Source organism: Chelon labrosus (assembly GCF_963514085.1).
Source record: "Chelon labrosus genome assembly, chromosome: 18".
Taxonomy (NCBI): domain Eukaryota; kingdom Metazoa; phylum Chordata; class Actinopteri; order Mugiliformes; family Mugilidae; genus Chelon; species Chelon labrosus.
Window position 1 is genome coordinate 16,219,240 of NC_140351.1, and position 27,850 is coordinate 16,247,089.

The 27,850-nt window shown below is 41.6% G+C and overlaps 1 protein-coding gene and 1 pseudogene across 2 annotated transcripts in view; one reads left to right on the forward strand and one right to left on the reverse strand.

Annotated features, from left to right (window-relative positions):
• The first annotated feature begins 36 nt into the window (after positions 1-36).
• Positions 37-3,765, forward strand: LOC311503784 (enkurin-like; annotated as a pseudogene). The gene is made up of 5 exons: positions 37-116; positions 473-642; positions 702-896; positions 1,037-1,099; positions 3,748-3,765. The product of its transcript is annotated as an enkurin-like (transcript).
• pou6f2 (POU class 6 homeobox 2) overlaps positions 3,504-27,850 on the reverse strand; it is a 73,930-nt gene continuing 49,583 nt past the window's right edge. Inside the window, exons 6-10 of the mRNA XM_084566367.1 lie at positions 21,236-21,373; positions 16,674-16,883; positions 14,699-14,852; positions 9,967-10,135; positions 3,504-5,079 (exon numbers count right to left, since the gene is read on the reverse strand). Of these exons, the coding sequence (XP_084422493.1) occupies positions 4,572-5,079; positions 9,967-10,135; positions 14,699-14,852; positions 16,674-16,883; positions 21,236-21,373 (1,179 nt within the window). The 3' untranslated portion in view covers positions 3,504-4,571. The remainder of the gene's footprint in view (positions 5,080-9,966; positions 10,136-14,698; positions 14,853-16,673; positions 16,884-21,235; positions 21,374-27,850) is intronic.

Below are 27,850 nucleotides of genomic sequence, written 5' to 3' on the forward strand. Positions count from 1 at the left end.
TTAATCGTATCTGTGTTTTGTTTGAGGTTGCTAAAGATGTCAAAGGTTAATTACCCACCAGAAAGTGTCTACAATTGGATTCCAAAGAAAGAGGATGAAACTGAAAAAGCTCCACAGTAAGTTATTCTAAGTTTCTTAGCTAGCTAGATAACTTAGTTTAAGAGATCAGCTGGCGAAGTCAACAATCTCTTTTGGGTTTAACTAAAGTACTTCTAGCCTTATAATTTCTGTATAACCTTAAAGCAATTAGTCAAGAAATTATTATGAGTAACTATGATTTATTGGCCTATTTTAAAATGACTGCAAGTTAGAGCTAACTAATAAGTAGAAGTTTTACTGTGTCTGACTGATATCATTTTAATTCACTATGAAAGTAAAAACTGAGTAATAACTTTGTCTCCTTTCTGTTTTATTTTATGCACAAACCTCTGAGAAGATGTTTAAATGGTGTGATTGTTTGGTTTTTCTCAAGGTATGTGTCCAAGTTCAGGCCAGCTGTTGTCCTTGAGAACAAGTCAAGCAAAGATGAGATGAGAACGATGGGGCCAGCAAAAGAAGAGGTGCCATCTCCAGATAAAATACCTGAAGACGCACTCAAAAGAGCCCAAATTGCCAGACAGTGAGTTCTTATATTATCTGCATGTGGCTTTTTGTTTGAGTGGTAAGTTTCCTACCTTTGTATTTCCATCTTCATTTTTCAGAAACGCAGCACTCGAAAGACGCCCGTTCCTGCAAGGACTGACAACCCACCAATGGCGACTCACACCAAGGGGGACATTGTAAAGACGGCTGTAGCAGTGCCGAGGAAGCCACAGCCTGCAAGTGTGGACACCCACAAGGGACACAAGCAGCACCTTGAAAACTCAGGACTTGTCCCCAGGTACATAATGAAAAAGGTATTTCCTATAGTACTGCTTGTATTATCATTTTTTGAGTGCTAAAAAAGTCTTACATATGAAAACACAGAATACGTTCATGTTTATATTTAGTGATAAAGTTATATATTTTGGTGCCTGATTCCTTTTCCGACCTGCAGGATTATGGTCAAGTACCTGAGTACCTGCGGCAGCGCATCGAGGAACAACTCCTCCTGACAGGGGTCAGGAAAAAATGTCCGATTATGTCACGTCTTTTACGTCTTGTCATCCGTGGAGGTTAAAAAAGTAACAAGCCTGTTTTTCTAATGTAAGGAGTAGACAGTAGATATTTGTGTACAAGTCGTCAGAAAAAGAAATACTCAAGTAGAGTACAGATACCTGAAAAATCTACTTAAGTACAGCAACGAAGTATTTGTACTTCGTTGCTTCCCACCTCTGGCTGCTACTAAGCTAGCCGCTATTAGCAGGAATTAACTACTGTAAGTGAATACTTAAGCTACCTACATTTAGCAAGGAGATTAGCTAGCTATTCTCTTAGCTTTCATTTTAAGCTAGTTACCATTAGCAGAATCTAGATATTTCCATCATGATTGATTTAAGTTAGTGCTGGTAAAGCTAGTTACCGCTAGTTAACAATCTCTGTGTTGTTGTTGTTTTTTATGATGACATTCCACACTTGAGTCGATTAATATAAATTTTATTAATTTTATGATATGTAATAAAAAATAGAAGAGCAAAGATTGAAATCAGCGATAAACTAAACTACAATTTATTGCATTTTGTAGGTTTGTCAAACAAAATTAGCTAAAATAGTTAGCTGTAGCAGGTAAAATAAGATAATCCTTTAATTTATCCCACAGTGGGAATGTACATATATTTTTAAGGCAGGTTCCTGTCTTTTTCACTATTAATATAGTGACAGGGTTTTGTTTTTTACTGGATAGAATTTATCATAAAAAAAACATATTTCAACGGATACTCAACACAAAATTCATGTCAAACAATTGTTTATTACTAATTATGGTACAAATCAATGTGACAGACTTGAAGCTTTTTTTTCTTTTTTTTTTAGAAATACACAAAGTGCTGCTTAACTGACCAAACAGATATTGCTCTATAGATTAAGTACAGTTTTCAGTCTATAAAAAACAAAAACCAACCTCCGCAGGCTCTTTAGCTTTGGTTTCTAGTTTTTGGACTATTAACAAAACGTCAAACCAGTTTGTCTGTGTTAGTAAAATTTCACAAATGCATCGAAAGGTGATAAACAAGTCATCCCGACTGAGTTAAGAGCAACTTCAGTGTAATCTCCTTTTCGTCTTGGCTGGTCTACGGGGCGGTGAGAACTGAGAGGTGAACATACGGCACAAAGAATGAAAAATAACTCTACGGTAATATAAAACAGACGAGTCACACGTGGAAAACCACCCACAAGCCTCTCCACGTTAAAAGGTGAACATCGACACACACAGTGCAGAGCAATCGTCCTTTTCTACTGACCTGCGGCTGCTTGTATGGCGTTTGTATGACTCTCACAAGAACGGTACTGAGGTAAACCTTGGATGAACTACTGTACATTTCCAGTCTTTCAGCTCTTTTCATTTCAGATTTTAAAGATTGTCAACATCATGAATCTTATTTCTCTGTACAATGTGCATAACTATAGAGCTTTGGTCCAGCATTGAAAAGTTGAGCGAAGGCATAACTCGTTTCTGTATCTACTATTTTTCTTTTTAAGTTTTGGTTACAGCTTTATTATTAAGCCTCAGAACTGACCCGCTAATATATTTATCTGTGCAGACATGTTGTACTTCTTGGCCAAAGGTTTGCCTGCTCTATCTCATGTAAGCAAAACAAAAATGTAGTTAAAAAAAAAAAAAAAAAAAAAGATATTTTGCTTTATTTCTGTTAATAAGACATGTAAAGCTTTTTTTTATTTATTTTTTTTGCATGTGTTTTCTATCATTTACAGTGTGTGCGCATGTTTTTCTAGGCAGTGACAAACCAAGATAACCAATGACAAGTGACATGAAGGGACACATATCGAGCAGACACACGATTCTGAATAAATTGCATCAAATTTCAACTCACTTCAAATTAAGCTCACTTGTCCTGACATGTGACACTTGTTCTCAACGGTCACTTCTTTCGTGAGGATTTTTGTAAGAGCCAAATATTCCTAGTGACGGTCTCATTGGTTTCTTCTTTTGCCCGAACACTGACATTTCTGACGAGATGGACTGAAATTAATTCTGCACATTAAAACAACCACAAATACAGAAACTCTTGAAGGAAAGGGGTTTTAAGATGGCGAATGCTGTAGGAGTCAATATATATATCTTGATTGTAACCTGAAACCTTCACTTAGCTGAGAGGAATGCAGAATATAACGGAAACAACGTGTTGTCTTTGCAGAAGAAAAGCATATTTGATGTGCAGCTAAACTGGAACGAGCTCAGTAGTTTGGTCAGTAGCAACAAAAACAAAATGCTTCAAAACCACAGTTAATTTTAGAGCACAATTAAAGGGTTTATCACGTTTTTTTTTTTTTTCTTTTTTTTCTTCGGGTCAAAATTTTGGTTAATTTCGGTGAGATATAAAGAACTTTCCATGTGTATGGAGCTGAAGCATGCAGATGCGAACCTGCTTCAAATAAAATGAAACAAACACATTTTCAATATTGCTGGGATAAGAAATTACAGCAGACACTGTTGTAGCAGTTTGACATGATTTTTCTTTTTGTTCAACTTGAACCACAGAGTGAAACACTTTAGAAAAAGGGGGATAAAGCCGTGTGAACAAATAAATAAAAAGGTAAAATCTTCCCCAGTCCTTGAGCTGAAGTTTGTGTGTGTTCTTTGGCTATCAGGCTTTGGCAACAGAATGACACAGTAGCTCAAATCAAAGCTGCGGTAGACTCGACGGACACCGACACCCCTCTACATCATCATCAACATCATCATCCTCATCAGTCCTTAGTTACCTCTTCGTCCACCCTCTGAAACAATCTCAAGAAATTATCAATAAATACCTGTAAAAGTTGTACAAAGTTACACCGTGACTGAAAATATTCGCAGATGAAACACAAATCGGAGGCAAACAACATTATTATGCAATTGTTTAACAGCAAAGGTTCATTTTTTTTGCGTCCAAAAGAGGAACTTCATCAGTGTGATTTCAATTCGAAGACAGCGTTTTTCCTTTTTTTTCCTTTTAGATATTTACATACAAACAATGAGGAATAAAAGTAAGCGAGACAAAGATAAAATGTATACTCAACCTCACACATATAGCTTAGATTTTGCCAGTACAAATGTAAAAATTTAGAGCACATTTACATTACAAAATTATTCTTAGTACTCAGATGCAACAGACTTTGGTAAATAGTGTTTTGATTTGGTATGATCTCTTTACTAAATCCCCCCCTTTGCGGGAACCAAAATTTGGTCTGGTCTTCTGTGAGGCCAGAATCTAAAACTCTTTGAAACAGTACACCGTTTATGTTTTTACATAATTCTCAGATATTAATCTCTTTTTTCATTGTTTTTGGTTTCGCCAAGGTCATTTACATAATCACACTGACAACACATAGTTTGCAGACTGTCCATCCAGGTGACTTGGGAACGATTTTCAGTTCATCCGGTTGTTTTTAATGGCTGCCACTTTTTCCACTTGTCTTGCCGGCGTTCTCGCTCATTTCGGGAGCTCCTCTAGAGAATCGGTGAGGGGGTCCATTGGTGCAGCCGCGCCGAGTTCGGGCTGTTTCAAACGCTTTATCGTGTTTTTCAAGGCTTGCCTCTTGTTGCAGAACCAGACGCGCACCACCTCCCTGTCATAGTTCAGTTTCTCGGCTATTTCCGTCATTTCCTGTCCGGAGGGGTGTGTGTTCTTCTCAAAGTGGCTGTTGAGGATCTCGAGCGCCTGAGGGGTGAAAGAGGTCCTCCGCTTGCGTTTTTTCGAGGGCTCGCTGCCGATAAACTCAGTCAGGTTCTGCATGCCGGATCGGTGGCGGGCTTCAGCCTCGGCCATCCAGCGCTCCAGAACGGGCTTAATCTTCTGGGCGCTTTTAGGGGTGATGTCCAACTTCTCAAACCTGGCAGGATATAAAAGGCCAGGGTTCAGTTTGCCTGTCAGACTGTTACCTATAGTGTTCTCTTGGGCTTCCTGTGGTAGGAAAAAGTGGCTTCTCAGGATGGTGTGTCTGGGGAGAATTGAGAAAAAAGAATCTTACTTAGGTGCCCTTCCAGAACAAGGGATAAGCTACCTGCCTTTTAGTCTCCTCAACCAGAATGCCACAGGGACTGAGACTAACATCCAGGTGCACATCTGGGAAAAACCCCTCTGTATCCTGCACCTGGAGACACCTCAGCTGAAGCAGCTTGAGGTCACGGTTTAATTTTCTGGACGAGGTTGTGGTTCTCTGTCCCAAATTGGCAATAGTGGAACAAGGAGATATCGCCGATGGCTAGAAATCAGGTCCAGTTGTACTTAAAAAAAACATACCAAACATCTGACTGAATGTTTGAAATACTGCAACAATCAACAGAAAAACAGGAATTACTCCCAAATATCCCGCTTCCTTCCCTCAGGTGATCCACTAATGCATGCAGTTAAATACGGCACCATCATTTATTTACACAAAGAGCATGAATCATTAATCAAAATGTACATTTAATACATTTTTCAAACTTTCTTCCGTCTTCCAACCAGCTCTCATTTTATATTTAATAAGAATACATTTACACACTCTAATGCTGCGACTTTACACGTAATTCAGACTTCACTCGGACGGTGCATTTCGGCAGGAAGAATGAGGTGTTTTCTAAAAACACAGCAGGTCGGCAGCTCAATGACTGTCAGGTGCATTCAGGGTGACTAGTGAAGTGTATGAATTAGACACGACGAAGGGTTGGAAAGTTTTCTCTCTAATGTCGGTCGTAATATTATTTAGTAGATTAATGTTAACTTAATCTAAGTTAACATTTGGGCTCTGTTTAATTTTGCTCAGATGTTTTATTATTGCTTATACGGTGTTAAAGATATCTTTATATTTTAAATTTGTGGCCTGGGTCGGACCAATACTGACATGACTGATATCTGAGAGTTTAAAAATTACAGAGTAGATGCAAACATATTTAAACTTTTAATTGTGGGTTAATAGTAAAGTAAATACTCTGATAAACACACGTATTTGATGAGAAGAATTTTAATTGTTATTCTAATAGTTATTTTGCTTTAGTGTGAACCGTATTTAAGGTTATTTATAACTCACTGAGTGGTACAGCTATCATATTTTTCAGTGGCAATTTTGTCTTCGACAGAGGGGCTAGAAAAACGTAGGCAGAGAGTTAAAGACTGGAACCAACGGCTACATTTTGCCAATAAATGTCTAAACAATATTTTATTGAATCACAGGAGCAAACCAGAACCCAGCACTGATGTTCTGTGTCTTATGGCGATTTTAAATCTTTTTAATGAAACGTGATGTTTTTTTGTCCAAAGGTGAGAGAACATTAAAGCAGAGGTGAAGAGTGGTCAAACAAAACAAAAGGATGTATGCTCAGGATGTATTCACATGTTTTCTTGAATAACTTAAGGTCAACTACCTACCTCTAACCACAGGCACATAAAACGCCTACCAACAGACGAACAGTTCAAATCTGGTAAGAGCTGCTCTTGAGGACTTCCAAAGACTATTAAATAAATAAGCCCAGATGAGTTAAAAATGCTGACTTCAAATGCTTTCAGTAAAATAACTCTTATGGAAAGAGCCGAATGCTCTCTGTGGAACAAACAATTCGAAAAAGACAGTTTTTAATGGCGAGGTGAGCTGAGGGCGAGATGCCCACGCATGCATGAACTTCCTCAGTTCCTACACCTCATCGGTGCATTCCTCCTCGTCGACAGGAGGTATTATTTATAACCCTGTCCTCCTTCCTAAACAGTGGAGAGAGGAGGGCTCCATACTGCGGGGAATACATTAGTAAATATGAAGAGTCACCAGAGACAGGACATTTCATGGATCAACAGGAACCGCAGATACTAAAATGAGTTGAGAGCTGCTCAGCTGGGATATGCACTCCCTCCTCTAGTGCATCAGCATGAAGGAAGGAGCTTCTCCGAGTCTTCTTAAAAGTACCTCAGGAGATCTGCTGAGGCCTAGGTACAGTCTGCTTGAAGATTTAAATACTTACTTAAATTAATACAGGAGGATGTGACCTGAAATCTACAATCTAAAATATATTACAATTAGCTCCATATTTGCTTAAAGTCCACACTTTTTTGGTACAACATTGTGCTTTTTTTTTTTTAACATCAGAGGAGCGATTTATAGTGTTGGCAATATGTCTGTCCTGTTAGTTGACTGTATATGAAAGGCTGTGATCAAACTAATACTTTAGCAGAGGCTAGTCTCAGATATCACAGTGTTTTATAATATATACACTCAAATTCATTCTAATATAACAGTCGTGCACTAAATTCTACCATTGCAAAGGTTATGGTGTTCAACATTTGTTTAAATAACTAAGAGATGTTGATTCCACTGTGTTTCCATGTTGAAGGCTAGGGTTTAGAGTACTATTAAATTGTATTATGTTGTAGCGACACACGTTTCTGTTATTTTGAAAATCCCATTTTAGTGAGTGGGCTACAGTCGGTCCGGTTTAACAGCACCACAAACTACATCCTCCTAAATGATCGCACAGTGTGTTCCTCACGCCATATTAACATAAACTGAACTTTGTAACAGTGATGCACTGTGCAGCACTGTTATATTAGAAAAATGCATTTGTTTTCTGTAGTGTACCTAATGAAGTGGCAAGTGAACGTACAGTATGTACTGAAACAATTCCTCTAAGACCTCTTGTTGTATTAGACTATTTTAAGTGATGTTAAAAAACAAAGAACCAGACTGTTTTATGGTAATATAGGGCTTTTAAGTGGTTAGCTATCGATATCATGATATAAAATTTAAATCCAAAGCGATCCATTTGTCGATCATCTCTTTGTAGCTGACAGTTGGTCACTATTAGACGTTTCAGGCTGGTGTCTTGTCTTGGTTGTATAGTATAGTATGGATGAAGCTAGCTCTTGTTGTTGCCACCACTCCATCGCACCATCTGGGTTCCCCTGATGTTCTTAGCCTGCGATCAGCACGGTGAATTTGGTGGTAGGAACCAAAGCTGCGGACGGTGTTTCCCAACGGTAAACCTTAGGAAACTCTTTAGTTGCACCAAATGTCAATCACCGTATAAGAGGTTCCCATTGATCGTCCCTTCGAAGCAGTTCAACTCGATACCCGCCCTTTTTGCGCGACCAAAGGTTTTTCTGCCTGTCGTTGAACATTCACTGGTCTCTTGTTGTCACATGAAGTTGCTTCCTGTGTGTATGGCCCTTTAGGTTTTGAAAGGAGGTTTCCTGATTTTTAATATTGACTAAACTTCAGGTTTTTGTGAGGCTGTACTTTTGTTTTGTTTGATCCAGTCAAAAGAAATTGGATTTTTTTTCTTTAATAAATAGAAGAGAGTAGATAAATACTTTGATAGTGTCCAGAAGCATAATGTCAGTAATTTGATAAAGCTGGTTTATTGTGAAGTCCTACTAAACAAATTATGTAAGCTTATGTGTTTAGAAGCTGTCTGTGTACATCTAGTAAATTATACAGTTAAAATGTTTTTATGCATTTTTATTCTTCAAATATTTAACTTATGGTAGACTACTTCTTTTACTCAGCCTTTGTGCTCATTCTAGAGTATTAGACCCTTTCTTGATTCCTTCTTCATAACTATTTTTGTATTAATTTCACCTAATTCATTCTGAGCGGAGCCACGCAGGCCCATCGCTGGCTGTAGGATGCCCTCCTGTAATGCCTGTTTAGATAAACTAATAAAGTGCCTGGAAACATAGTGAGCAATGAGAGCAGACAAGATGGAAGCATCTGTCAGTGTCTGTTGGCTGTCTGAGTTAAGAGCCCCAGAGCTGCTGTGACGTGCCGCTCCTCCTCAAACTTCATGTCTATGTTGATGTTAACTAAACTAAAGCATGTGAAGTTCGCCCCGCTACTTAAAACATCAGGATGTCATGTCCAATGTCACACAAACAAAAAAAAAACCTGTCTTAACGGCATGAATAACGGCCCGCAGAGCGTTTATTTTTGAAGCTAATGGCTTTTAATGTATGTTATAAATATTTGAATTATGCCGGGGCGGTAAATAATTCATGTGTGATTTTATGACTTTAAACATTAGTCTGGGCCGCATAAGAACCCCGGCTCCTCTACTGTTTCACATTTTATCGGCTGTTTGATGTTGATGTGATGAAATTTTTAAAGGTGCGTGGCAGCGCCGTGGCGTGCCGCATAAACAGTCCAGGTCAAAGGGATGCTAAACTAAAATTTGGAAATTCTGCTTCTATTTTTCTGCTTTTTACTTAATTTAAACATTAAAAAAAAATGTTCCCACTGCAGAATAAATAATTTTACAGCTTAGTTCTCTTGTAAAAGTAATATTTGGACACCATGTAGCCCAATTATTCTGACTTAAAAGGGAACTGATGCTCATTTGGCGTCTTGCAAAATGTTGCTCGAGTGGAACAACAGGAGAAATGAAACACTGATTGTCTGATTGTCTCATGAATATATTACGCACCATTTACTGCTAAACTGTCCTCGTGGAAGCGGTAAAACACGGCAATCTTATTAACAGATCATCGCCGTCAAGCTCTCTCATGTTCGGGCGGCGCGAGCGGCAGCGGGCCTTAGTAATTATTAAATGCTTTAAGTGCTTCGTGTAATACTCGTGTATGTATTTTGCATAAGTGACGCACGGCTGTCATGTCAAAAGATGAGAGGGGAGCGAGAGGAAGAGGAGTAAGTACGGACATGAGAGCTTCATTTGTCATTCAATTACGTGTTTTAATATCTTAATAATGTCTGTTCTAACGTGGAGTGAAAAATAGATAAGAGCACCAGACAGCTCATTGAGGCTGCGCCACTTCCCCTGCTTTCATTTGACAGAATTAGGACGTGCTGATTAGCGGTAATGATGACTATTTATTGTTCACTTCTCTTCCTTTTGTTTGTCCTTACCTGCAGATGGCAGACTGGCTGTACGCCGGTCCCTCGGCTGCGCTGAGCGCCTGGCCCACCTGTGTCTGTGTCAGGCCCAGGGACAGGCGGCGGATCTTGAATGCTTTGGCGAATTCTCGAATCTCCTCCAGGTTGACCCCGTCCACCTCGCTGGGGGCGGTCTGCGGGTCTGCAACACACACACATCTCATTTTATTAGCCCTCTGCTCCTCCGCGGCCAAGCTTATTTTTCAGAGTGAATGAGGCAAACATCCAGCCATATGCGATCATGATCGTCTCTAAACAACGCCAAGAATAAATAGTCGCGCTCTAGGTCAGAACCTATTATTTCTCTTTGCTGTAAACTACACAGAGCTGAGATGTTTTGAAGAATAAATTCATTTGAGGCGTGAATGCCGGCGTGTCATGGCTTTGACTTGCGACTGTAAATCTTTAATCTCACACACAAAAGCGCATGGACAAAAGCACATGACACACAGCTTGTTAATTCAAAAGACAGACAGATAGGTGCTGCAGCGCCATAGCTTTCTTTATGAATACTCATATATTCTGAAGCTCGCTCCCTCAGATGAGCAGTAAAGAGTGTATTGAGACATCTTCCATCTGACCATCAATAAAGACAGTTCAGGCCTTTAAAGCAGCAGCAAGCCTCACACAACAGCAATGCTCCAGAAGTAAAAAACATTTACACAAAAGAAACGCCGTTCGTGAGATCTGAAAAACTTTGCCGAGGCATTTTGAAGAATTTCCCTGCTAATAAAAAGTGATTTCACATTGTACATCAATGTCAGATGTCCTGGCATCCTGCTTACTAAAGCAAAGTTTGTGCCTCTGCATTATTCATCTTGGTCATTATCAATGAATTATTAAAGGAATCCTCCAAGCGTATTTAAGCAAAAATCTATGGGGCTGCCATCTCGTCGTGCCTCATAAGTGACGTGTAGCGTATGTGGCCCGCTCCAGACGTGTGAACACTCGGAGGACGAGGGACCAGAGCGTCTGCACTAACCATCCAGGTCCACGGTCTCCACAGTGATGAGCGTCTCGTCATTATTCCCAGCGGAGGCTATTTACCGAAACAATAACGGACAGCAGTTCTTAACTGGTCCAGCTCCTGGATCCATATTTTTCTTTAGACATAATTTAAGATTTAAAGATTTGTAAGAACTCTAAAGTGACTTTTCTGCACAAAAATAACAAACTTAATGAGAAGCTTTATAATTACAACAGGACAAAAACACCCTTAAACACTCAATTTATCTGCTGAAAAGGAAAAAAAGCAATTTTAAAAAATGTCCGCTTAATAAATTACAAGCTCAACTTACGCTATTATGTGGCACTACTTTGTGGGTCTGTGTCAATTAATTCAATTCAATTATGGACAGAATGTATTCTTCTTTTTGTTTGAAGTTCTAATAAGTGATGTAAAAGTTTGTAGAAGTGACTCGGTTCAGGAGATTAGTTCGAAAGTTAGAAATCTGGACAGGAGTAAAGGCAAGATCTTGGAAAATGTGATCAGTAGCTGATATCAGCATGTATATCTGAAAATGTGACCTGATCCTGTTGGTTCACAGGTCCAAATTACTGTTTTGGAAGATTTAGTTAGTACTGATTTTACACTCATTTACCAGTTTATTAGGTACGCTAGTGGAAACAAATGTATTCTAATATAACAGTCCTGCTCTAAATCCACCTTCAGGACGGTTATAAAGTTCAATTTATGTTGAAACAGCTTCAAAAAGTTGGTGATTCAACTGTAGGATCTCTTTGGAGGATGTAGTTTGTGGCTCTGTTAAACTTTATTGAATTAAACATAAAAGCATTTCTGTTATTTAGCCTAACTCACTGACTAAAATGGGGTTGACAGAATAATAGAAGCATGTGTCAGTACAACACAATACAGTTCGATAGTTCTACAAACCACAGCCTTTAAAATGCAAACACAGGTGAATCAGCTCTCTCAGTTATTTTAATCAAACGCTGAATACCATAACCTTCATGAAGTTCATCACCTGATTTAGTGCAGGATTGTTATATTAGAACACAATTGCACCTATTGAACTGGCAAGTGAGTGCAAGTGGACTGTAATTTTCTTAAAGCAGCCATAATTTGTATATTTGCATGTATTAATACAAGTGACAACATGAATGCAATGTGATGGTGCTGTGATGAACCTAAAGAATCTGCTTGATAGTGAATGTCAGCTCAGTGTTTATCTGTGTGATCCATATCTTTAGTTCACTCTTATCCTAGCTGTATTTGGCAGCAGCTGTTTTCTGCATACAGCCCGACCATATGTCACTTGCATTCTGATCACAATGAACCTACAGAATCTGCCTGTACATTTACACCTCCACCAACTTGTGTTTTCCTTTATCCACATGAGATATGCTCACACAGACTGTATGCATGGTGCCATTGACCAAGGAACTTAAACCTCCTTTCTGTTCCAATGCAGCTGTAAAACAGCGAGCATGCGCTGCCATTGATTTTTTCCCCCCACACAAATAAGAGTAAAAAATCAAAACACCCTTAATATAAAATATTGCTGCCATTCTTCTGTATGATTGACATGTTCCCATCTGATTACCAACAGCTTTTCAGTGGCATTTCATCTAGTTGTTGATTCTGTCATGGGATTCGTGCTTTGTGCATGTGTGCTGTAAGTGATATTGAGAGGAAGCGATACGGCTCGCACTCAGCATAAAGCATTAATTCTATTTACTGCAAAACCATGCCGCTGTGATTTTGTGCAGACTCAGAGAGGGTTTATAAGATATTTTCCGAGCTCCAAGTAAACATAAACTGAACACAATGTCTACAACAAGTTGATCAATGGCGACTTGTTTTTTTATTAAATTCAGTAGCTTTGTAGCTGCCTTTGAAATGAGTTTACACTGAGTTTAAGAGAATCGACTCTGACAAATGAAATTTATCTGAATAAAACAGAGTTTTTAAAGGCAGTGGCTGCATGCTGACAGGCTGCGGCCCAGTGATTTATAAGGCCCTGCCAAAGGCCCACGCACTGAGCGAATGAGACTTATGTTCATTACACATAACACACGCCACTTTAGATTGACTAATAAACCAAAGAAATGACAGTCAGGGAAAATCTAAAACAATAATAGGAGGCGTGGATCAGTCAGAGCTGTCTACACTCGGAGTAATGTGAGTCCGACAAGTTGATTCTCCTGCAAGCGACGTTAAAGCTTCAGTTTCCCTTTTTTTTTTTTTTTTGCTTATCTTACTGTAGCTCAGATTTTGAGATATGTGTTACTACCTCAGTACAAATGAGGTGAATGGAATTTTGTTTGCTATCTTACAAATACCTAAAAAAATATAAAAAAAAAAATAATATCTCTTCTCAAGGAAGAGATATTATGATTTAATTAGAACATTTTTCTTTAGTAGAAAAATGTTCCAATTAAGTCAGATCACAGTGAAGTCTGCGGTCGTATATTATCATGTCATTCCTGTCCATATTTAATTTTACTTTTTATATATTATAGGAAATGAGGAGAACACAACCCGCAAACCAACAGTCCAAAGATTTCCATGATCTGTCCAAGTTTTCCACAGTCTATTGAATTTGTCTGTTTCCAATCTGAAGAAGAAGGAAAAAAATATATTTCTTAACTCTATACATTTTACCTTTGTCTTCAGCCATTTTCTGGTAAATTGTCTTTGGAACTTGTAAGTCTCGTTTTCCCAAAGTATAATACCTCAATAGTAAAAGGAATGCCCACCCTCAAAATGTCCTCAGTGCTTTAACTCCTCCCAATAAAGGCCGATAGAGGGACATCCCCAGAAGACATGGAAATTATCCGTCTACTTCACATTTTCTCCAACATCTTGATTTGTATAAAATACCATAAATCTTCCACCTCTGTGTCTAACAGTTCCTAACCCGATTCCTTCAGAGCTCTCCCGTCTCATTGTTGCCTCAGTTACGGGTTTCTACGCGTGTCCTGATTATTTAAGCTAGGCTGGTCCTTTAATTCCTGAAAACTTTTAAATTCCTCCTTCTTCAAGAGCTAACACTGTGCCCGTGTTTTTACACAGAATTAGGTGATAATCTCCATTTTTCTTACTGTCAACAAATCCCGTGTAAAGACCAAAACTGACAGTGAGCCGATCCTGTTAACAAGTATTGTTTATGTAGCCAAACTCTGATATCTCATGCCTCTGTGCCACGGAGCTCCGCTGTCATCCAACGACTATTAAAAACAGTACAATGAGCCACAATTTTGCACCGGCTGACACGTTCCTCCATTACGATGACCTGAAAACTGGAGCGCCCAGCTGTTTTATGCTTTTTAAAGGTTTATAACTTCACTATTTATGAATGGATTTGGGACAGAGGGTCAAGAACACGGTAGGAAAGTCAGAGAGTTGCGAGATGTAAACGAACACGTTGTTGGTCTTCATGGGATTGTCTGATAATAACAAAGACTATTGTTAAATCTTTATCCTTTAAGGTAATAGGAACAAGCCTCATTGAACAGAAAACCTTGAAATGAGGGCGACAATAAAAAATAAAAAATAAAAAAAAAACCACACATCTCTTTCACCTCCATTTCACTGAACTGGAGGCAAAATCTGATAAACTACTTACAGCCTGATTCTAACAGTGGCATGTAATTGTGGCATGTAACGTGTGTTACGTCGTTATGTCAGTGGAGATACCGTTCCTTATTCCTTGTATTTGAAGGCATGCTGTGTGACACTTACTGCTGACCAGCTGCCCCACGCTGAGAGCCGAGGAAGAGGAGGAGGTGGAGGATGAGGAGGAGGCCTGGTGGAGAGGACTCTGTCTGTGGGGCATGTGGAGCAGGTTGGGCTGAGACGATGCGGGGCCCGTCTGACCCTGCTGAGCCTGAGGCAGCTGGACACACAAACACACGGAGCTGATATATTGACAAGCAAGCGGTACAGAAAGATATTCCCTCCCCACGTCATCATAATGATCACAATTTACAGTCATCATGTCGTTAGAGGTGATTGGACCTCAATTTTGAATCTAATCAAACAATCAGCAGCTATTAAATTAGTCACTTAGAAGCTGGATGTAATGAGATTTACCTTGTACCTCATGATGAATAATTACCACCTGCAGTATTTAGACTGACAGAGAGGAATATAGTGCTGATACTCTGCTCAATAGCTACAGCTGTAGTTAAAGGAGACAGTTTAAAAGGAACTGCATGCTGGTTCTGCTCAGGCACTCTGCTGTCTCTATGAGCTTTATAATCACTTCTCTGAAGAAAAAAAAAAAAAAAAAGAGAGAGAGAGAGAGCAGCTCATGACAATTAGAGCCTCCCCTCTCGTCGTGGCTAATAATGCCAGGCAGAATCTGAAATAAAAACATGTGGACACAGCAGTCCCTATATCAAACATAATTCATGATCCACAAGCCTCGTGCTCTGATGGCAAAAAAAAAAGAAAAAAAAGATGTATTTTCATGTTTTATGCACATTTGAATTGCTTTTACAAGATCAAGATGGTACGTCTTCACCGTTAAAAGCGAAAAGCTGTCTGCGCCTTAAACTGGGCTGGCTTCTCCTCTCCTTCTTTGCTATTAATTATTTTCTCCGTGGCATGTGTTTGTTTGGATGGTTGGGGGGGGGGGGGGGGGGTGTCAACAGCGATGCACACACTGTCAGGAAATATTCTAGACTGCAGGCTCTGACAACCGTAAATTATGCCGGTGGAACAATGTGTACATGCGGGCTTTGAAGTGTAGACAAAAGCCTAAACATTATTACAGATGCATTAATTCATTCAAGAGTATGATCCGCTGTTTCGGGGGCCACAATTTGGTGTCCATCTGCTGAGAGTTCACCCATCCTGCACTGTAGAGGCCTTCAGTGTGAACTTTTACCCTGTAATTCTGCGCCGACATCGCCCATTATCAAGTCAATAACATTTTCACTGTCAGCGCGCGATGCATGTGCCGCCTAACTTGTGCGCCATATAGATCACGACCAAATTGGGTGGAGAAGGTGTTTGCACTCGAGTATGTCTGCTTACAGTGCGAACTCAAATCAGGTGTGCAAAATAAATAAATAAATAAAGCAGCTTGGGTGTTTTATGTGGCTTCCTTTAAATCAAAACAAAATACTTCTTGTTCAGGTCAGAGAGGACAAATCATAAGGCTGGAGAGTGTGAGTGAGGAAGGAGAGGAGGAGGAGGAGGAGGAGGAGGGAGGCAGTGAAACGGAAAGAGGTGGAGAACAGAGGCAGGAGTGTTTGAGTTTTAAGTGGAGTGATGAAAAGTGTTGTTTTGTTTTCCTTTTTTTATTTTTTTTTAGGTTCGGGCTCTGCAGGGGTTTAGCAGTCTCGCTGAGACCGAGTCTGAAAGGTTGGCTGACAAGTACCTTCCAAACATGCACAGGCACACGGGAAAACATGCAAGAAACACACACACACACAAAAAAAATTGTACCAAAAGCTACAATTTTCCAAGTGGAATGATGCAAATGAGCTGAAGCGGGAAAAACGCAAGGTGTTTAGCATAAGATGATGGCTAGCCGTTTCTTTCATGAATAAACAAGGCTCCGGTCTGACTCCACTAGGTGTTGCTCATTCAACGCTTTTAAAAACAGCTCATTTCTTGGAGCTTAAGAATGTAATAAGCTGCTCGCCGAGACATCTTCTTTCATATGTGTGTGTGTGTGTGTGTGTTTGACCATGAGCGTATATGTTACCTGCTGTCCAGGCTTGATTGGTGACAGCGTGATTCCCTGGGTGTTGATGACAGGCAGGATCTGATTGCCGATCACCGTGGCGATGATCTGGCCTTGAGCGTTGGTCAGAAGCTGAGGTGTAATTGGCTGTACCTGCAGTGCTGGGTTGCCACCCCCTGATTGGCTGGAGTGCCCTGCAGAGTTGGGCATCAGTGGGATTGTTCCAATTATCTACAAAGGGGGTAAGAGAGGAGACAAAATCAGCTGGGCGGTTTTAAAACGGAGAAGGAGAAGAGAGGGTAAACACTACTGGAGGTATCAGTCGTAATGATATCTGCTGCTGTGAGTCTTCTCCTTTCGGGGGTTGGAAATAAAGCGTAAGCGTGTCGTTCCTGCTTCTTATGAGGCTAATCAGAGCACTCTGCTTTAGAGCTGAGTGATTCAGAGAGAGAAACATGCAGAAGTGGCCACTGATCATCTGTCACTGAGGTGGTTTTACAGGCTGGGGCTAGCGAAGCCAAAGCAGACTGCTGGGAGCACACTGCAAAGGTCAGCGCTGAATACCTGTGTGTGTGATGGTGCACACCACTGACTGTATTATCCATCACCAGGCCAAGACCGGGATGACTGTGAATGTGTGCGTGTGTGTCTAAGTGTGTTTGTGCTTAAGTGTCTTTGTGTGTCTCTGGTGAGAAGGCAGTTGAGAGGACCACCACCACCCCCCCAAACCACCACCACCACCACCACCACTCCCCCCGCCCTCCCCTCTATTTCACTCACACACACACAGAAGCAGACAGAAAGAAGTGGAAGGAAGGAGCAAGAAGAGAAACAATAAGAGGGAGAACACAGGAGCATCAGAGAGTGAGACAGGGCCCTGTGTCTCTGATTCAACTCTCAGGGTCCCTGGGGTACTTCACCCCTCCTCCACCCCCCCCTCCATCCCCTGCTCCGCGCTCCTCTGTGGCTGTAATCAGGAAGGGCAGATCAAAGGGGGCGGCAGAGTGTCACTGCAACGTTTTAGCTCTCAGAGCTGCCAGAGTGTGGCCAAGAGTGGCGCTTTAGGGGGGACTTAGCGCCTCTTCACCATGATGAAGGTTAATGTCATCTGGGGACTGGTTCTGGACAGCTCCTGAGCCGCCATCGCCCCTGCCCCCCCGCTGGCAGCGCTCCTCCACCAAGCCTCATTACACCAGAGAGCAGCTCAACATGGATGAGACGCCCATCATTTTAAATTCTGTTATTTGGCAACTGGGCAAAGAGCTACTTTTGCTAAAATTGCACCGCCTTGGACTCTTTCTCTTTATGTTTATATTTCTACACCTCAGCCCAAAGCAGCAAGGCACAGTCTTCTCTGGCTCCCTAGTCTCTGTCGCCACCACCGCTAATGTGTCTCAGCACGCGGCCCGCCTCCCCCTCCTCTCTCCCCCCGTCTCTTTGACATAATAGGGAAGGATCAGTGAGAGAAAGGTGGGCCGACAATCTGTAATTCATCCCTGCCACGGCTCATTTGCTTACGTTGCTTCGCATTAGGGGAGAGATAATTTATCTCTCTCTCCGCGCCGGCTTTACAAATTCCCTGTAATGCTCTCCTGCCACTTAGCATATTTTATTGCCCTGCCTGACGCTCGTGTCTCTCGAGTCCCACTGATCCCGCTTTGCATGCCACTGTGGCAGGGAACTTGTTCCGCTCAATTATTCATCGTCATTGGACTAAGTGGTTGTTCTATAAGCATAATAAAAGAGCAGGCAAGTGACAGCTTAGCTCTCGTCCCTGTCCCACCGTGCCATGCGCCTCCATCTGAATACCTCAGGCAGATGTTTCATGGCAGTGTCACAAAGCTCCACTCAGGCTGGAAGGATAGAGATCTCACAGTGTCAGCTCATGGTCATAGGGGACGGAGTTAATGGGAAGCATTTATTCCAATTATGATTTAACATAATGCAATGGACATAATATGTAATATTCTGAGTGAAATACAAAGTATAAAATCATGTTAAAATCTCATATTTCCGATGATTCTGGCACATGTTCCTAAGCAAATGTCACCAAAATATTCAAATATTTTTATTTGGGAAGCTGCTTTGAGCATCCACCATCATGAGGTTTACTCACTGGACAGCTCGTCTGCATTTGATGCAGATGTCTTAAGGTTCAAATTCACCTCACAGCCATTTCATAAATAAGCAGCCTTCAGGACTCATTCGCTGCCAAGCCCCTCTCCTCACTTATCTTTCAGTTTCTTCGCCTTTATTTGGCTCCTGTGTTTGCTTCCCGCTCCGGTCCGCCGTGTGGCATGTGAGAATCGCGCCTCTTTCCAAACCCAGCAGAACTCATTAAGATTATGCTGCTCTTGTTTCCACAGAAATGTCATCTCATCTCTCCAGCCAGGCCAATCTGTGTCTTTAGCCATGGTCGCCAGGCAATATCTCTGCCCATTTTTCTCTCCTCCGCTGTTCACGCAGTGAATCGAGACCCCGGAGGGAAAATGTTTGAGAAGTCTGGACTCGTGTCAACACACAAGTCCAAAGAAGCGAGCATTCAGAGCAAATTAAAGACTAAAACAGCAGACTCATAACGGAGCGCTGGATGCTAGATACTTCCTGTTTCCCAGAAATTTTTACCCCTTACGGAAACACAACAACGTGACGCCTGATAAGTCTTTGTTTTATTTACTGAAATACATGAGATACAGTATAACTGATTAGTGCTTTTGAGATAATTTGCTACTTTTCTGTGTTTTATATTACAAGTTTAATATCTTTTGTCGTTTATCAACTGATTTATTGACGGTGACAATAATCAATGGCCACAGCCCTACAGTAGATTTACAATTACAAGGTCAACAGCCGTTTTCCAGTTGATCTAAGGGCTGGAGGCTTGCATCGACACACAGGGCACGCTTGTGTTGTGGTTCAGCTTCACCAGCTTTACAGGCCACCTTGCTTTGCAGGTTAACAGTGACTGTGATCCTTTACTTGTTACTTTCTGCATTAGTGCCAGTATTATCTGTCCACTGGGCTGCAACAAAGGTTGAGAATGCGAGGAGTAAATGGTTTTCATGCACAAAGCAGAGGCACCAGGGTTAACTCATCTACGGCCTTTTCAGGAAAGTCTACACCTCGAAAAACGCGCGGTTAATGCAGGAAACAGCCCTTAATGTCCCCATTGCCCAATACAGATTTAATCACATATTAGGATGGAAAAGTGAGAAACTGCAGTGAAGAGAAAATGTTCAGAAAAATGCCACAGATTTGTAAAGGCAAAAAATATCTCAGGAGTGAGAGTGACTTAATAATTGTGGCTTTTATCCGCAGCCTTAATCACTGTTGTAGAGGCACCGAGGATAAAAGAGCCTCATTGATTCTCCTTGGAGAATAAAAAAGCTCGGGCCAATATAATTAAGGTTTAAAAACACACTGAACTCTAAATGTCCATCAGAACTGACACTTTTCAAGGTTCTCAGAGCTCTTGCTTGTGAAAAGATCTTTTGACTGAGCTGAAGACCGTTAACTAGATTTTAAATTCAAGGAAAGGTTACTTTTTAGCACAACAACGTTAAGATTGTTCTCTAAATTTGAATTAAACACTAACCTGAATGGATCAAGGCAGCTCTAATAAACACAACCAACATTTGTGTGTGTTTTTGGGCCTCCAGCCTTGTTTGAGTCTTACATTAGTCTGTATAATATCTTGTGTGTTTGGGGGAAGGGAGGGGAAGGAGCTTCTGATAGGGCAGTGCATGTTTCAGAGCCCTCCGTTTGAATAATGCCGTGGAATAATGAGGTGGGGAGCAAAGGCTGTAGCCCAGGGCTTTGACCGTCTCTGTGACCTGATTATGTCAGGGAGTGTCAGCCACCACGACACTACAAAAGCACAGAGCATCCCGTCAAGTCCATATCCACAGTGATCTGTTCCCACCGCTGCAGGCACCTTGTGAGCCAGGGAAGTCCATACTGTCTCATTAGCAGCGTTTAACATCAAGACATCGCGCACGTTTCTATACACGATGAAGCATCGGGTCGAACTGGTGGCTCTGAAACGTAATGCCACTGGATCAAATTTAAAAATAAGGAAACGTCCCCTCTGCTCCAGAGGAGATGAGACAGGGGTTAAGGTAAATAACACAAAGTGGCACGAAAGGGCACATTGTCCATATGGTCTCCCTTTAATATGTGCTGTGTGCACCTGAGATAAGATGATTCATTAGATAGGGCCCCGCAATGACAAGCATCATCGTTCAAGCCTCTGGCTACTGATGGAACAATTCTGCAGCCACCCTGTAAATATGACAAGGTCAGCGTTTTACTGCGACAAGCGCATGCGGATAAGAGAAAGCAAGGCTTTGTTTATTCCCAAAATGCTTAATATATGGTGGGGAGCAAACAGCCTCGACACAGAGAGCCACCACTAGAAATCTATGTGGAAAGATCAGAAATACGATAGAAATGGTTTACTTGGGGCTGCACGTTCATAGATCTTTTCACAGCCTGGTTACCAAAGAAACTGTTTTGTCTCTGTAGTATTTGTTTAGCTGTATGTATGAGGGATCAATCGGCACATCGGTGTCTGGTGCACTCACCTGTCCTTGTGCGTTGGTGACCAGCTGCCCGGTGGCCCCTTGCAGGTTTGACAGGGTGTTTCCAAACACCTGAGAGCCGGCGATGGATCCCATGGCTGCTGCTGCTGCTACCGCCGCCTGGCTGGCCAGAGGATTCAGCTGGAGCGGACGAAAGACATAATTTGTCAAAAACAAAAAAAAATAACTCCATCTGTTTATGTCGCCGGTGCAGATGTTTATAACGCAAATTCCTAAAGAATTGCTTTTTGTTGCCAGAATGGGCTAACATCAGTGAGGTCCGTATAGTCCAAGCGGCGAGGGCCATGCAGTCCATCATGCAGCTCCCAGAGGTTTGTGCTCTTAGACCCAGTGGGAGGCTCAAGGGTAGGGAGGAACAGTGAAAACTGGAGGTAGGCTGTGAATAAGTGGCCATTTTACAACTCTAAGTGCTTTCTCCGGCCCCCGGGGCTCCCCACAGGCCCAGTCCAGTCTTTCCACCAGCCGCAATGGCCCAACAGCTTCCCGCTCTCACAATAGAGCCAGGCAGTGTGGCAATGCATCACTGTATCGTCAACCGCTTCAATACGGTTCGACTCAGAAACCCTCCTGCGTCAGAGGGCTCTAACACACGGATAGTGTTGAAAAAGAGGAGGGTTTAAATGACCGTCCTTACCCTCGCTGTAATGGACTCATCTGGTCTGGCCTGTGGTTGTGAAAAGAGGCTCCTTGCATCAGGGAGAGGTTGTAGAGCCCCGCCACATCGCTCAGATTAGCCATATAAATCAAGCTAACCACTTATTAGGGGGCTGAAAATGCACTGCTGATTTGGTTGTAGTGCAGCAGAGCAAAGTCTTATTAGGTTGAGTAAGTAGATCAAAGACCAAGAAGAGATAGGAGACCTCCCAATTACTCAACAGAATAGAGAAATAATAGAAACACTGCTAAGAAGACGGCCGCCTGCTCCCTGCTGCTGATGCTGGTCAGCTACATATTCAAAAGAGGAATTAAAAGTTTAAACACAAGACTTGAAATAACAGCAGAATTCTTCCCCTGAAACATAAACTTTTCTCAGTGCACTGCGGAGAATTCACCTTTTTTTTCCGTCCCAGATCGTTCGGTTGCCATTCATCTTTTATGTTACCCCACCACCATATATTATTACACTTTCTGAAATCAAATGATGAAAAAATGCCACCGAGCGATCAATACTTTTTCATTGACAGTAAAGGTTAAGCACATTAAGAATGACACTGCATTTGTCTTATGAAATCATATTTCATGTTGGTGGCCTCAAATTGGCCGTGATTGATATTGCCTGCACTCGTCTGAAAGTCATCCAGTTTTTCCTCGATAATCGCAAGATTGTCTTTTATGTGTCCAGCGGCTGTCCTTCGGAAAACCGCTGAAAAACCACAAGACTGTAAGTGACTGTGTTTTATACCCGCAAAAGTATCAGAGCATTTAAGACTTTAATACCAACAGGAAAACAGCCAGTTTGAAATAATCTTTGTCTTTACATTGTTGTAAGATTAAAGAACATCCGGCATCAGGGGACAAAATTGTCATTTTTAGTAATACATTTACTCTTCTAAATGGTACTGCAGTTTAGTTTATGGTTGCATTTTGTCCAAAGATGCATCTGCTTTACCAAACTATTATTGTCCAAAATATCATCTTAACACTAACGTAAAGCGACATTACATAGTCTAATCTGCCAAGGGCCTTTCTGCGAGGAGTTAGCATGTTCTCCCTGTGCATGCATGGGTTATTCTGCAGGTGCTCCGGCTTCCTCTGACAATCCAAAGACACAAGCATGTTAGTTTAATCTAATTCTTACATTGACTGGATGGTTGTTTGTCTGTCTATCTGTGTTAGCTCTGTAGAAGGCTTGAAGCAGGCTGGAAGGGTCTCATTTAAAGCACTATAATGGAACATCCATTAGATGATTTTATAAGCCATACATTTGTCATATTTACTGATATTGAACCAATCTATTTTATTCCCTCTGCATTCAATCTATTCGTACACACACACAGACGAGGCAGTGAGCTGGGGGATTAGTGCCTTGCACAACTGCACTTCAGCGGTGGATGCCGAGAGGAGAGCGCTGCTCGTTAACTCCACCCTCAAACATTTCTTCCTTCCAGACCCAGGCCAGCTTCTCAAACCACTAGGTCACAGCTGCACACATATACACTGATGGATGTACAAATGGCTTGGTTTAGATAATCACAAGCACAATAGCCAATAATGCACTTATGGCATGTTAAATAAACTTTAATGTGACGGAATAGTATTTAGAAATTATAAAGTATTGTCACTCCTTGTCTAAAAAAATGATTTTTTTTCTTCCTCCTCCAATTAATATGTAGCTCTCACTGGTTTTGGTGGTAAAGATGTGTTATTAAAAAGTAATCAATAATAGTATGCCATGATACGTACTCTAGATCTGGACAACTCTGCCTCACTATGAACTTTTCATACAACAAAACGTGTTTTTTTCTATTTAAATGCAACTTTGTAATGCACATCATCTTCAACAACAACACTGATAAACTATAACCCTGAAAAACGACCACTGTGGGTTGATTGATTGATCTGGGTAGTGATATCAGCCAGTAACTGAAACTCAGCACATAATTCCCCTCCTCTCTTTAAAGAAGAAATAAAGGCTGCTCTAGCTTCTAGTAGTTTTGGCGAGAGAGGCTTTGAATCTAAAATATCGACTTTAAGGGTCCTTAAACGCAGCGTTGGGATTGTGATTGGCGCAGAACAACCAACATGGTCAGTTAAACAGAGGCTACAGATCAACACACAAATAATGTGATCTGCTCAGACGAGCACACCCGGAGTCTCCCTGAAAATCTGCTGCGCCTGGTGTCATTGCGTGAGTGATAGGTTGTTGGTGAAGCTTTCAGATTTATTTGAAATATTATCATCGGGTTTCGTTCGATGATAGCCCTTTCAGATGCTATGTTATTCAGGTAAATCTAGGTGAAAAGAGACAGGGCTTTACCGCTGCATCTCTGGCACTGGGTAATATGGATAGCAGTTGGAAGGAGAGCCAGGAATAAGGAGAGGCGAGGCTGTGTTCAACACCTAAACAGGTGATTTTCCGCCACGGTGACTCCTCTCAACACCTCGGCGGGAGGCACAAAATGACAGACCTGGCCTAGCATTTGTGCTGATTGCATGTGTTGGAGGAGATAAACAGTGATCTTCCAGTTTGTAGAGCCTGCATGTTAACTACTGTATTTCATTCTTTTTCATTCGCCGTGGAGACGGGGAGTCAAGAAGATCTTTGGCGCCTTAGACCACTCTGGTTAGCTGGATGACTGTGGAGACAACACAAATGCTAAAATGCACTAAAGTCAGTGTGTTTATTAAAAAAGTTTGAGACTTTAAAGTAAAATCCAAGCCAAGAAATTGAGAAGTTTCTTTTTACATTCCCATGTTTTGAAGCGGCCAACTTTAACTCCTCCATTATGTCATGTGACATCACTCCGTCACCTCTGACTCAGTGTAACTGCTATCGCTCGCTCCTATCCCAGTTTGATTTAGCCAAATATACAGGGTAACACGGGGATCAGCAGACACAAAATAAAACTCTCTGGCAGAAAAAAAAAAAAAGACTGCAAATTGTTAAAAATGCATCTTTTCTCCGTACGGTATGAGGAGGAGGGAATATAAACTCCGCCGGGCTCTCCGTCGCCTGTTTGACCATGAGGGTCACCTGGTGCAGCAACCCGTGTAATCTCAGGAATAGAGGGAAAAATAGTGTCCCCGCAAACCGTGGAGAGACCCCTGGAAACTAAAATTGTCTGACACAAACTAACTCGAGTTTATTCTTGGTTTTGCTCTTTTCATGTGGCCGTTTTAAACTTAATTGCTTTTTTTTTTTTCCTTTTTCCTTTTTCCCAGTCGCGCAATGAACAAAAAAAGAGCAAAGATAAATGGACAAGTGTGCAGACGCTAGAAGGAGGGGGCAGAGTTGGGTTAGGTTTCAGCGGTGTGTAAAACGTATTTTCTGCTCGTCTATAATTCAAGAACGCAATTTAACATTTATCTAATCTAAGAGGGAAACTGAAAGACCACAGAGAATGATTTATGAAATTAGTGACCAGTAATGATTTTAATTGAAAGCAGTTATATGTAACCCCCTGTGGGGGCGAAAAAAGTGAAGGAAACTACAGGTAGAAGTCATATGATCGCTGTGCCAAAGTTTTACTCGTCACCATTCAGGCTAAACTGCGTCAAAGTGAACCCAACAGGGTAAATTAACAGTCGATATCACTATTGTTTCTCCAAGAGAAGAATGCTTTTTATCTGGAACAACATGGAAGTTTCCCTCGTCCATCTCAACCCCACATCTCCTCCCTGCTCTTTTCCCACTCCGGAGTGAATGTAATCAGCTGTGACATGAGAAAACACGTTCTCTGTCTGTCAGGACTCTGCTAGTCTTCCTCTGACAGTCCTCCGCTGACTCTCCCCCTCCACCTCCTTGAAAAAAGGCCTCTCCCCCCCCCCACCTCCCCTGTCTCCCCGTCCTCACATCTGCCGCGCTTATGAACATCAAAATGCCATTAGGCCCTCCAAAACACCTCTGGTCCCTTGGTTGGCGAGGCCTCGCACTGTGGTCGTGCACTCTGAGCCCTCGGAGCGCAGACTATTGCTCACCACTGGGCCTCAGCTCCAGTCGTTGTGAAAAATAAACCCCAAAAAGAGCCGTTCTAGAGGAAAAATATTGGGAAGTGAAAGACGGATAGAACAACTGGGGCAGATAACACCCGGCAAAATACAATAACGCTGCATCCGGTGACAGTGGGACATTGTAATTGCTTAAGGCAGCGGAGGGATGGTGATGGCAGCGGGTGTGGACGGGGAGGCGGCCGAGGTGGCACGGTGGGTGCTAATGGAGTGATGTCATATGAAACGCCAGAATGACAGCTAGTTAACAGAGGAGGTTTGGCTGATCAAATAAAATGCATTAACGCCAGGAAATGGATATCGCGGCCAGCCTCAGAAATGGCCATATCTAATGAGGCGAAATGCAAATGAAGGAGGAAAAGAGTCGTGAAACCGTTTAAACTAACTATAAAGGGATGATGGAGTGTCGGACAGTGGCCGTCAATCTCCCCACTCATTACCTTCATGTGAAATTAACCGCGGCTCTAATCATTACATAAAATCTGCTCCAGCCCATTTGTTGATAATTGTGAGGCGCGGCGGTTCAGAGTGGGTTCTTTGTCATCAATCACAGCAGCGGTATATTTCCTCTGGTTAGGGGACACTCCGCGAGTAAAAATATAAGTTATACTACAATCCTCTCACGCTATTTCTCTTCCTGAGGAATGATCTATAATATTTAGCTGTTTCCAGATGTATTAAATTTGAAACTACTTGGTGATTAAGTATCTACAGGAAAGTGCTGACCATTTCAGCTCCTGATGTGACATATTTGGTGCAGTTATTTCTGTACCATACTTCTACTGGGTTGGAAATCACAGCAGCAACCAGTGTTGCAGTAAATCTCCTGCAGGTCCAGCTACGATTTTAAAGCAGATACCTGGCTTTGGTTTTAGCGGCCGTAAGAAAATGAAAAATTAAATAATTAGAGTCAGGAGACTACGGAGAAAAGATGAAGACGATTACTTCTGGTGTATTAACAAAGGCTCTTACCTCAAATATTCAATACGTAATAAAACATCTTTCTTGATTCTACGAGTTTTATTTCAGCCCATTCCTTTTCGTTTCGGTGGAAATGGCATCTCTTTTCACTCTGCTGTTGTTTGACATATAAATATAGCATTTGAATGACTTTAATATCCTCCTAATCAATGTCCAGTGATCTTTTGATGTCCTCAATTCAATATAGGAAGGGTCATCCATGCTGCAGCTTTATAAACACAATAAAGGTAAATGATTACTCTCCACTGTGGTGTCCAAAAATACGGCCAGTAATGAAGAGAAATGGAGGAGTTTGAGGAGGAGGCCTGTCATGTGTCATTGGCCAACTCTAAGCCCTAAGATTAATCACGAGAGAGGGGCTCTGTGGCTAAGATGTGGTCACCCTTGATCGATAAATCCACCACCCTCCCTCCTCTCATCCTGTGTCTGTCTGCTTCACTGTCTCTCTCTCTCCTTCTCCCAAAAATATACACTGTTGTTGGCACAAGCTAAATCAGCATAAGTGGCGAGATGAACTGATGAAACGTGCAGCCGTATTCGTATTGATTGCTTCAGTTTTGACATCAGTGCTCCCCCCGTTTGAGGAGTTGACTCGAGGAAATGCACTCTCCTCGCTTTCGACTGAGTTTATTTACAAAAACCTATCAATTACACATTACCCACTGATAATGAAAAAGAACACGAAATCACCCATCAGTAAAAAATAAAGATGCAAAAGACTCCTCATTGGGTTCAGAGGATAGTTTAGAGGAATTTCAATCCACACTATACATTGCAGAATACGTAGCAAACCCGCCTCTGCTAACGGCGACTGAAAACTCTGTGGAGAAGAATTTCTGATAATATTCTGCAGGGACCACAAATGGGACTTTTGACTTGGTCTATGAGGAGGGCATAATGCAATAACATTGCATTAAAAGGGTCTTTTTACAGCATGGCAGTGCTGTG